This window comes from Helianthus annuus, chromosome 8 (genome assembly GCF_002127325.2).
Source record: "Helianthus annuus cultivar XRQ/B chromosome 8, HanXRQr2.0-SUNRISE, whole genome shotgun sequence".
NCBI classification, from domain to species: Eukaryota; Viridiplantae; Streptophyta; class Magnoliopsida; order Asterales; family Asteraceae; genus Helianthus; species Helianthus annuus.
The window spans coordinates 162,188,411-162,201,256 of record NC_035440.2 but is presented as its reverse complement, the minus strand read 5'-3'; the positions used below and the strand labels follow the sequence as shown (position 1 = coordinate 162,201,256).

The 12,846-nt window shown below is 37.6% G+C and overlaps 1 protein-coding gene across 1 annotated transcript; it reads left to right on the top strand.

The window, feature by feature from the left end:
- The first annotated feature begins 714 nt into the window (after positions 1-714).
- On the top strand, positions 715-1,343 carry LOC110912737 (histone H2B). Its single transcript, XM_022157535.2, has one exon. The coding sequence runs from the start codon at positions 790-792 to the stop codon at positions 1,213-1,215; it is 426 nt and encodes a 141-aa protein (XP_022013227.1). The 5' UTR covers positions 715-789; the 3' UTR covers positions 1,216-1,343.
- The last annotated feature ends 11,503 nt before the right edge of the window (positions 1,344-12,846 follow it).

Below are 12,846 nucleotides of genomic sequence, written 5' to 3'. Positions count from 1 at the left end.
CGCCGCGAGCGGCGTCGGTGTTTCGACTCCGATAAGTTATCGTTTCAGGCAACTCTGTGCTTTTTCTTATATCTAGATTTTGACTTGGGTTCGTTTGGTTTTCCGGTGATGAATGACGTTAATAGAGGTGTCGATGATAATGATTAGGATAGGCCGTTGACGTTGATGACAGTGAAGACTCCGGCGGCGACGGCTTCAGGCCGGCCGACAGTGGTGGCGGTTATGTTGATTCGGTAAATGTGGAGATGAGGGGGCGGTGTGGATGAGGGCAAGCTTGTCAAAATTCCATTCAGATATCAAATTTTTATGAACCATTCAGTCTGAATGGCTCCATTCAGAGGTGATGTCTTAATGAACCAAACATCTCTACATCTAACCGAATCAGATGTGAACCTCTGATGGTTCCATTCAGACACAAACAAACAACCCCTAACATTTATAAATGCAAACATTACAAAAAATATAAAACCTTTAAAAGCTTTATAACTAAAATGGCTGTCCACCTGATTTTCTGATTTTCAAAATAAAATATGATGTCCATTTGTTTTTTTGTTGACGAGAGAGATGAGAAATAAACATAATCCACCCTTCACACCAAAGCTGAGCAATCACAACCGTCCATTCTCATGCCACGTCACCGATCCGCGTGACAACCCAATCATCCAATAAAAAACACATTCCCCTCTCATATATAACCAACACCCGTAACCTTTTTCAATCACACACAATCAATCAATCAAATCCCCCCAAATTTCAAACCCTAGAATTTCAATTTCCCCAAAAAAACCAATGGCGCCAAAGGCAGAGAAGAAGCCCGCCGAGAAGAAGCCAGCGGAAGAGAAAGCACCGGCGGAGAAGAAGCCAAAGGCCGGGAAGAAACTGCCGAAAGAAGCCGGAGCCGCCTCTGCAGATAAGAAGAAGAAGAGAACGAAGAAGAGCGTGGAGACGTACAAGATCTACATCTTCAAGGTGTTGAAGCAGGTTCATCCTGACATCGGAATCTCCAGCAAGGCCATGGGAATCATGAACAGTTTCATCAACGACATCTTCGAGAAGCTCGCTCAGGAGAGTTCCAGGCTCGCCCGCTACAACAAGAAGCCCACCATCACATCTCGGGAGATCCAGACTGCTGTGCGGCTTGTTCTTCCTGGTGAATTGGCCAAACATGCTGTTTCTGAAGGCACAAAGGCCGTCACCAAATTCACTAGCTCTTAGAATTTCAAAATGTTACTTGATAGTTTTGAACTTTGTAGGGTATTGACTCTTTGAATTGATATTGAATGAATGTGTTTGTTCAGTACAAATTTAATTAAAAATATGTTTATTAGCATTTTGTTCTATCAGTGATATATCGTTTGTTTCCTGCGAGTGCGAGGCTGTTACTCTTTAACTTTTAAGGGGAAGGCATTGTTTATTTGGTTGTTATTGTCCATTATCTGTAGAGTTAAAAAAATGAGTACGACAAGTAGCTATTGATTTTTTTTAATTGTCAACTTAGTTATTCATATCTATGTTGTTTTAAGTTTCAATCTATCTTTTGACTAGTTAACACACCGTTATGCGCGTGTATAATTCAACATTTTTACGTCTGTTTTTTTTAACAGTTTTGTTACCGAACATTTTTACGTCTGTTTTTTTAACAGTTTTGTTACCGAACATGAATCCTGAATACTAGTTGTTTGAAAAATGATTATTTTAAGGAAATGAAAGAAGAGAATTAAGAGCATTCCCATCCAGTAGTGTGTGAGGTTTTTAAAATGTAAGAGTATAAAAAGTGGTTGTGAGTGGAGGAGAGAGAAAATATTACTGTTCATCTGTATATTTGGGGGACATTGTTCACCTACTATAATTTTTTAATATATATTGAAAGTGGTTGTGAGTGAAAGAGAAAAAAATGTAATATATATTGAAAATGAGAGAGAAAAAGTATTTGGTTTTAGTGGAAATATATTGATATAAGAGTTGTTTTTTAGTGAAATATATGTATACTTTTAGTGGATTGGATGTGAATGCTCTAAGACTTATTCTTTATATATTGACTGGAAATCCAAGAAGGCTAGGCTTGCATCATTAGCCCACGAACCACAAGTTGAACGGATACAAAGGGCCCATTTTAGTCCATTACACATGTAAACACAAACACAAAAATAAACTAACATTTGTTATAAGCTAAAAATACTAGTTAAATCATTATTTGGAAATTGAATTGAACAAAATGTTATGTGCTATTTTTCACAAATATTAGGGGTAATATTTGGGTTGCGAGTTTTTCGAGTCGGGTTTTGAGCTGGGAAAAAGTGACCCGATGACCAACTTATTTAAAGTTCTGGTTAGTTCAGGTCAGGTTGCTTGGTTTTCGGATTTAGATGTAAATAAAAAAATGTTTCCTTTTTTACAAATTATTGTCGATATGCTACAGAAAAATATTGTCAAAGTTCAAACATAATTGACAATATGATATGATAATATTCTAAAGTCTCAAAATTTGATGTTCTAAATACCAAAGATTCCAAACCAAAGCGACCCAATAACCGACACGTTCGGGTTTTTTGGATATTCTCTAATTCGGGTTTTGGTGACTTTAGATTTGGTCACGTTTTAGGTTAAAATGAACAACCCTATTAATTAATATAACTTGCTAACCATGGAAAATAGTTTAATAACTTATAAAAATAATAATAAACTTAATTCTTTTACATTTCACTCCTTCAACTTTCTTCTTTATTCTAAACCGACTTGTTTCCGAATTAAAAACGAGGCATCGACAGAGATGGCGACAACAATGATGGGAGAGGAGGGAGGGGGGGGGGGGTCAAGGTGGGGGTGGTGGTGACTAGTAGGTGGCATAGTGGTGGTGGGTAGCACTCACCAACTTTTATCCGTTGTAACATAACAAGTTTTGTAGTAGTGATTCATATTTACATTAGTAAACATAAATGAAACCATACATAATTTTTGTCCGAAATCAGTCAATTACTTGATTAATGGGCCATGATTGTTGGCAGGGGCGGACCCACATTGGTGCCACCGGGGTCCCCGGACCCCAATCTTTTTAAAAAAAATAGTAGATTCGGTATATTAAATTGTATATGGACCCCATAAATACAATTAGGTGGACACCATAGAAATAAAAAGAAAGTTGGTGTAGTGGTAAATTTCCCTCTTTTCCACCAAGAGGTCATGGGTTCAATCCTTGATAAGACTATTTTTCTTTTTATTTTTTTTAAATCTAGTTCAAACCTCACTTTGACTCGACCCGAACGAGGACCGACCCGAAAATGGACCCCATTGAAATAAAATCCTGGGTCCGCCACTGATTGTTGGGTGTATGGGTAATGGATAATCTGATACAATCTAACACATTTAAATTCTTTTAATAATCTTTGTTAGCAATAGAAAAAAAAAGGCAAACTCAAATGTCCATTAACAACGAGAGAGCCACAATAATTGGTAATACCATGGAGTTACAGTACCATTTATTCCTTGTAACTAATAAACTTTAAATCAAAGTACCCGTAACTTTTAGCATGACAATATCAAGTTATGTGTCAATTGTGATCCTCGAAACTTGAAACGCCGAGGACATATGTTAAGCCAATATATAAATAAAGGCAAAAGATCAAATACAAATAATCTTAACATACTAAACATACAAATTGAAGGAAAACCCAAAAAGACAAGGTGGCATTTTTGTAATTACCACCAACTATCAAAGTTACAACCAAAAATACCTAAAAAACACAAAATTTTTTTTTTTAACATTTTTTTATTAAAAAATCGCTACATTTCGTTAGCAAAAAAAAAAAAAAATTTTTTTTGGCTGCTACTAAAAGTAGCGATTTTTTAATAAAAAATGTTAAAAAAATAAAATAAAATAATTTGTGTGTTTTTTTTTTATTTTTTTAGATTTTTTTAGGTTTTTTGGGGGTTTAGTTTTTAGCATTTTAGCTTTGGGGGAGGGGGGGGTTTAGGTTTTTTTAGGTTTTTGGGGGGTGGGGGGGTAGGTTTTTTTTAGGTTTTTGGGGGGTGGGGGGAGTGGTTAGGTTTTTTTAGGTATATTTGTAGAGTAACTTTGATAGTTATTGATAATTACAAAAATGCCACCTTGTCTTTTTGAGTTTTCCTTCAATTTGTATGTTTAGTATGTTAAGATTATTTGTACAAGAACTTTACCTTATAAATAAAAGAGGGAATTTCAATGATTGTGTTTTATCTTTATACCCATTTTCAGGCGTTGTCCTTTATGTTCAAAATTGACGAGTTTTGTCCTTTAGGTCTAACCCAAATAGTTTTTTCAGTTAAATTTGGCCATGTGCTTTGCACATGAGGGCATTTTTGTCAATTCAAAGGTTTCAGAAGCTTTGAGCTGTAAATCTGCCGTTGAACTTACCTCGAACTGACACAAATGCCTTCATGTGCAAAGCATATGACCAAATTTAACTGAAAAAACTAACTGGGTTAGGCCTAAAGGACAAAACGTGTATGATATGAAAACATAAAGGACAAAACTCGTCAATTTTGAACATAAAGGACAACGCCTGAAAACGGATATAAAGATAAAGAACAATCCTTGAAATTCACTCTAAATAAAATTTTCGGGAGAATTTTACTTTTAAGTTTGTATAGCTAGCTATATATTTACCAAACTTGATCATGGTTGTCTCTTCTGTATAATAGAAAAGCCCAAAGTGCTACCGATGATAACAAAAAGATGCTTTATGCCTTGGTTTTTCGCATATTTGGCAAACAACAACACTTTTATTTGAAAATTCATGTGGTGATGTCATTGCAGAGATTGGAACAAGAGGTATTGAAATTCGATTCAGTTTGTTTTTTAAATCTACTCTCATGAGTCAACATTTTAGCACGTAAATGCGAGGATGAGGGTTTTTTGTTACAATTTTCTACAGAGTAAATTAAAAAAAATCGTCCTTTATGTTATCACTACATTGCAAAGTGTGTCATTTATGTTTAAAAAGTACAAAAAACGTACTCGATGTTTGCAAACTCTTACAAGTTATGTCATTTGGCCATAACTCAGTTAATTTTTAGGGTTAAATCTAACCAAATGGACCCCAAATGAGGGTATTTTGGTCATTTTACTCTAAATACAAAAATAAATAATCATTAACATAATAAATAAAGAATTGTTTTAAACTATTATATGTATTTATAATTATAATTCTATACATACACACACCTGACACCACCTCCATACACCCCACTGCCTGGTCCCATCATCACCACCACCACCGTCTGTTCCCATCACTACCACCACCCACCTGCCACCACCTTCATACACCCAATTAGACCACCACCACCTCCACACACCCCACATCGCCTGTCACCACCACTCAAACCCGTCACCAACATCCCCCCCACCACCACCCGACCATAACTCACCCCACACTACATCTCATCGCCACTCAAACCCACCACTAACATCTACGATTGTTACACTTACAAACACACCATATATCAGATTTCACACCTACAAAACACACACAGTAGCCAAATTAGGGCAAAAACGTCACTGTTTGGTGGTATAAACTTATACATCAGACAATTTCAGTTTAAACCGAACATATGCATACATTGGACCGCTATTGTAGAAAACATGCAAAACACCGGTGAAACTACAGAACTAGAGGCGGTGGTGAGCATCAAACAATCGAACCTGCAAAATGAACCACCGGTACTGTTTTGGGTGATTGTTTCTGGAAAAACGAACCGACGACTCTATTTCTTTCTCTCTCTGTCGCTCTCTTCCCCACAAATTTTCGGAAAAATGAACCGGCTATGTTTATTTTTGTTAAGGACGGAGGCCTCAAATTCATCCAAGTCTCCGACGATAGCCACGACATCCGCGTAAAGCCCTAACACATTGAAACTGCATTAGATTTCACACCTACAAAACATACACACACACACACACACAGAGTAGCCAAACTAGGGCAAAACTGTCATGCTGTTTGGTGGAGGCGAGGGTGAAGACTCTCGAGACGATTTTCAACTGTTTGGTGGTATAAACTCACATCTGTTAGCCAGGGTATACAAAATTTTCTGCTTGTCTTGTTTGTCTTGGTGAGTTAATGTGAAATTATTAATGATGTGTTAATAGTTAGCATGATTGGATCTCGATTGTGATTTGTTTTATGGTGGTGGTTGTAACACCCCGTGTTTCGAAAGTCAAAGTCAAGATTGAAGTCAAAGGAAGAAAAGATTGCTAATTACGATCTGTCACTCCTTGCTCAACTCCTGTTTTGACTTATTTGACTTGTAGATAATCTATTTATTTTATCGCATTAGTTGTATTATGTGGAGTACTTGTTAATAATCGATGTTTAATCGCTGTTTATCGCATGTATTATCGCTTTATCGCTTATCATCGCATGCGCAACTCAAACTGTGTGTTCTGGATATTGTTTTACGTGTGTGTGCTTTTATGTGTTACTTGTGCATGTTTAATTATGTTGATGATGTTGTGATTTATCAAAACGCAATCGCAACCCTATCGCAATCGAATCGCAAACGCTAAACGCAAGTTACTTAGGATGATTGTATGTTAGATATAGTAGTTGGGATTAATGAATAATTCTATCGCATCGCTCAACGCATCGCAAAGCTCAACGCACAAAACGAAACGCCGAAACTCAGTCATCGGAGCCACTCGATTGAGTGACAACTCGATCGTGTCACACCCTGACTTTTGCGGAAGCGTATGATGTGTGACTGGTTTAATATCATTGCATTCAATCATAATAAAAAACTACATGATCAAAACAATGTTCATCCATTCATGAAATTTGGGTATTACAAACACTGGTTATTTAAGTTTTAATACACGACCTTCGACTAGGTTACAAACCAACAAAAGTGGATGACATCTAAACTTGAAGTCTACTTTTAGTTACAACACCCGCACCCAAGATCCAACCTGTCACCTGAAATACATGTAATTTTGGAAAACATCAACAAAAGTTGAGCAAGTTCATGCGTTTTGTTTGAGTACTTGTAAACCTTTGAGAGACTCCCTTGAAAACAGGTATGAAAAACATTTATAAATATATCAAACGAATGTTTTACTGTGACAACCCTTACCAAATCAGGTATCCGTACAAATTAAATAATATTTAATTAATGCTTAATTACTGTGCTTGCTTACAATTGTGGTTAAGCTGCTACTTGAATTCTGGTACATACATATACATGCATCATACTTTATTAACTGTCACCCCATTACTTACACAGAACTATAGTGACCAACTTGATGCACAATAGCACAGTAGCACAATGAACGGATAACCCAGTAAACGTGCTGACATAGCCAGCACCAGACAAACACTGTCTCTAAGGCCAATATGAGTCGGGAATAATTTACTACACTAGTAGGGAGTGTAGGGAAATGAGGATTGTAGAACTGCGTCACTAGGTGATAGTTATAGTGACCGGATGTGCCTAAAACATGCTCAAAATACAAAATTCTGCACTTTATTACAAAATTCAGCATTTAACTTAACTAGTGAAGTGCAAAAACATGGGAAAATAATACTAGACACTTTCCAAAGTGTCGGGAATTTATTGTGCCACTAAAAATAATACTGATGACACTTTAAATGCTTATTTAGCACTTTAACGGATTAATATCCAACCGAACAACCGGGCTTACCCGGAACATAAAATTTTGCCAGTGACATAACTTATACTTTTCCGAGCTAGTTAGGGACCCCGAACACCCCAACCCACCTTATATTATAACACACCCCTTAAAACACTAACTTAACACTTGTTACCTAACTAGATTCCTAACTAAGCTTGTAACCAACAATTGTAACCCAACCCCATACCCCCCTTTTTGATCGAACCGGTTGCATGGGGACACCACCCCCATGATCCTTCTCATTATTATATTAGATATGGTTGGTGGATCACGAGACATTTTAACCATTGTGTAAACGAGAGTTAGAGGACTTTTATTTAAACTCATGGCCTATCATTCTCACATCAAACTCACCAACTTCCAACAACACTCTCTTTTTCTCTCCTTTGCTTGTTCAGCCGAGAACACAACCACAACCACCATCATCTTCATTCAAGCCTCTTCCATGCAAATCACATACATCCAAAGGTGTTAAAGATCAAACAACGAAGCTTGGTGTGTTCGGAAACTCAAGGACCGCTCTCATTTTCTTTTAACCACCACATTTCTTCACTTGAACTCTCCTAGCTTTGTGCTAGTGGTAAGCACTTAGAACCTTGTATTTTACTTGCTATTTGAGTGGTTAATGGTGTTTAAAGATAAAAAACATAAGAGACTCTAAAAACATAAATAAGATCATGAACATAAAAGCTTTACACAAAGGTCATGAGATGAAAGGTGATAATACATGGTAAATCTGAAATAAGTGAACAAAAACCTGCTGTAAACAACTTATGGTCTGATGTTAATCATATTAGAAAGGATGACGAGCGTATGTGTGCGTTTTAGTAACCTTTAACCTTTAAACAGCATGCTGATTTGTACTTTCAGCCGACTTTAACTGGCTGTAACAGGACCTTAACTTAACGAAAAATGTCTTTTCTGAAGTCTGGGTTTATGTACTATGAAATATGGTTCTAATGGCACCGGAATCATAATTTTTGGACTTCGTTTACTATTTTTAAAGCGTCGATTTGTAACAGCAGCTAAAGCTGCATTTTTACAGCAGTAAATGAGAGTCATATTTTCTGTCATAACTTGAATTCGGTGTAGAGTTAGATCATAAAATTGATACTGTAGATGGTCACTGCTGTCGCCGTGATCCTCCAACTGGAATTTCGTAAATCGGACTCTCGGTGAATTTTTAATAAAATATTCCGTGAACTGCAGTTAGAAAAAGGTAAATCTGAATGCAGTCCTGAAAATGAATATCTACAAAATATTGGTGATGATTTGGACCACGATATTTTTACACAATAATGTTTGGATCGTATAAGTCATTCTATAAAAATTTGGTAATTTTCGGAATAAGATAACTATTTTAATAAATTACCCGAAAATAGCCTAGTTTTGTGTTTTAAAACTGAATCGATATAAGCAATATTTTGCATGCCCAAATGTCAGGTTGGTTATTTGAAAGAGATCTAACATGTTATATGAAAAGAAAATGATACGCTAGTAAGCGTGGCCACCTCCAGTTACAGAGGAAACTCTGGCGAAATTTTTCTAAAAATATAACACTTAGAAATATTTTTGGTGACAAGTGTTTATAAATATATTTTCAACTTGTTTCAAAATATAAATTTTGCCATGGTTTTTATTACAAAATAACCAAGTGTCAGGGGTGGATTTTTGTAAAGGAAACTTGTTAAATATATTTTGAGAGTATATATTTCATAATAAAACGCTTGTGTGAGTTTATGATCATTTTGTGAACTTTATATATTATTTTTTTTGAGTAAAAATAATATAACCCGCATACACTGAGAAATATTATTTTGGAAATTGTATGGAATAAAATATAATAGTTTTGGGAAAAATATATGTATTTTGGAAATTGTATGGAATAAAATATAATATTTTTGGGAAAAATATGTATATTTTGGAGATGGAATTTTCTGGATAAACGAATTTAGATATATATTTTTAAGTGAGACTTAATAATATATTTTTGGAATTATAAGAGCGTACATGTATAAATAACCCCATCCTTGGGAAGGAAATACACATATACGATACTTGAGAAGTATAACTCTAAAATAGTTGTCTAACTATTATTCCAGAACTAAATACAATATTATAACTCGGAATAATACCAGAATCGTAACTCAAAAACACAAATACTAAGCCAAGGCACTACTCGTTCGTCTAATAGACAATAGACCATTGTAGGTAGTTGTGATTGCCGTGGAGATTTGGGTTACGAGTACGAAGACGCAATACTGTGAGTTCATGTCCCCATTTTCTCTTAACTGTTTTCAGTTTTATACTTCGGGGGTGAAATACATGTTACTATGATTACGAATACTTTTTACATGGTATGGTTAGCGTAAGGAGGGTTACTACTTAGATCATGTGAGTGAGTAGGCGAGAACTGGAGGCCATTAATCCTCATTGTAGGACCGAGGGTCATTAGCGGTAGATCTATCTGGGTGTGGCGAGCCCAACCCCTGAGTCCGCTGAATGAACCAGGTGGTGACTTTGAGCCCGACGCAAAAATCTGCTAGGTTTGAGTCTTCCTACTGCACTTCACACATATCATTGGCTTTGCAACCTAATGGTGATCTCTTTTTCCTTATTTGCTACATACCCGGGATTTTTATACATACAGACATTTTTACAACGGGTTATATATACCCACTTACACATGAACTCGCTCAACTTTATGTTGACTTTTCAAACTACATGTATTTCAGGGAACTAATGGATCTGGCATGGTATGCACGTATTTTCAAGCTGCGTTTGAATAAAGAAGTCATCCAGGGTTTAGAAGGTGTAACCTCTTCCTGGACGGGTTACATATCCCTAAACCTAGTATTGTTTTAAAGTCTTTTGCTAAGTCTTTATGAACTTAATTAAATTAAGTTAAGGGTTGTAACTTATTTTGTGATTGTTGAAAAATGGGATTTTTCTAAACTTTATTAATGGAGGAATATCTCATGTTTTTATCATATAGAATTGTTATGATTGTTGCTATGGTATTAAGAAGTCACACCAAATAAACCCACGCTTTCGCAAAGCCAGGGTGTGACAGCTTGGTATCAGAGCCTCGATCATAGCGAACTAGGATTCTTTCTCGAGTCTAGACTATGGTCATCAGGGCTCTCACGAAAACGTTTTCAAACACTATTACATTGCATACACTATACGTCCAGATCCAGGGAACAAACCTTTTTACAAACAAAAAGGCACAAATACACATTCCCAAATTTAAATTTATAATTCAGTCTGGGAGGCTGGGAAGTTAGTCTAGTGGGACTAGAGAGTTCAGTCTGGGAGGCTAGGAAGTTAGTCTAGTGGGACTAGAAAGTTCAGTCTGGGAGGCTGGGAAGTTAGTCTAGTGGGACTAGATAGTTCAGTCTGGGAGGCTGGGAAGTTAGTCTAGTGGGACTAGAGAGTTCAGTATGGGAGGCTGGGAAGTTAGCCTAGTGGGATTAGAGAGTTCAGTCTGGGAGGCTGGGAGGTTAGTCTAGTGGGATTAGAGAGTTCAGTCTGAGAGGCTGGGAGGTCGATCTAGTGGGACTAGGAAGTTCAGTCTGAGAGGCTGGGAAGGTAATCTAGTGGGACTAGGAGGATCAGTCTGAGAGGCTGGGAGGATAGTCTGAAGGACCAGGAGATTCGGTCTGAGGGGCTGGGAGGATAGTCTGAGAGACTAGGAGGTTCAGTCTGAGAGGCTGGGAGGATAGTCTGGGGAAGACTAGGATGATTACTTGCTTACATTATTTGAGACTTACATGCTTATTTGATTTAAGGTTGATGAACGTGCATATGTGATAATTGTTCGCATATACTAATTATTAATTACTATGGATATACATGCTACGCACCGGCACACGTGTCACGAGTTATCAGACATTGATAACCCTACGACCACCGCCACAGATAGTGAGACTACATCTGCGCCAGAGACAATTACGTTAGATACTAAGAGTGATCCTGATATGCTAAGGACGAGGACGACTCCTAACAGTCCGTGCTACCAGATTTTGGTGTTACTTCATCTTAGCTGATGGTTTCTCTGACAAGAGTCTTTCTGTCACTCTTGTTTCAATCTATGACCACTCCATCACTGGTCATCCCGATGATGGACACACCATGGCTCCAATCCTCGATGATGCGCCTCCTGCGAACACTTCTACTAAAGGTTGGCTGCTCGACAGACAATATATGACTACGTTGGCATGCTTATCGATGGTCCTCCTACCGACGCCCATGATAATAGAAAATTAGACGAGAACACTGTTACTAACTTCACTTCTTAAGACCCCCGTTAACAAGCCATCCTCTGATTCTAGCATGCATTCAGATTCCTTTGAGTCTGTGATACCTACAACCTTACAAACAACTGGATTAAAGCATTCTACTACTGATACAAGACGACAATGACATGGCTGCTGCTCTATCACCTGCTCGAGACACCACACCGTTACACGACCCAGGGCCTGCTCCTGAGCTAGCTTCTGCACCTTTCGAGTCAGCCTGATGTTGCAACTACTGGTCCTGCACCCTTGCTTGATTATGACTCTGTTACTTTTGGTTTACTAGACATTGCACCCCTACTATCTGACCCAGTACGAGCACCTGACAATCCCCTTATTAGTTGAAACGTTGTTTCTGCACCTTCACCCGCTGATGTTGCTCTTGTGAAGACCAACGTCCATTGCGCCATAGTGCTTATCGCTTTCTCTTAAGACATACCTGCACCCCGAAAAGGTACCCCAGGTCAGTACCCGCGTAACAACCCTCTTGCTACTGCAACATTTTTCAACGACCTTACAGGCCGCACCGTGTACTACGTTTGCCTTTACATTGCTAGACGAGCCGATTTGATGGTTCTTATAATACACTATGCTAACTTTAGACCCTTACCATCCATTACGTTATGGAAGCCACATACGAGATGAGTTGCTCCTGTAACATCAACTACAGTTGAGGATACGAGTCGCAGAATGTTGAGAGCTTGAGCTGACGCCACAATTGGCAACTTCAAACGTGAAACATTACATAACCGAAAACATGAGTTAAGTGTCTACAACACAAGACTGCATATTGTCTGAAAAGTTTATGTAAAACACCACGTCCTCCACCCTGACTATCACCAGCATGCTTTGATCCGCCACATACATCAAGATTCCTTGGTGCTCTTG

Excerpts from the sequence above, each read along its gene's own strand:
- LOC110912737 (XM_022157535.2), top strand. The coding sequence starts at position 790 with ATGGCGCCAAAGGCAGAGAAGAAGCCCGCCGAGAAGAAGCCAGCGGAA.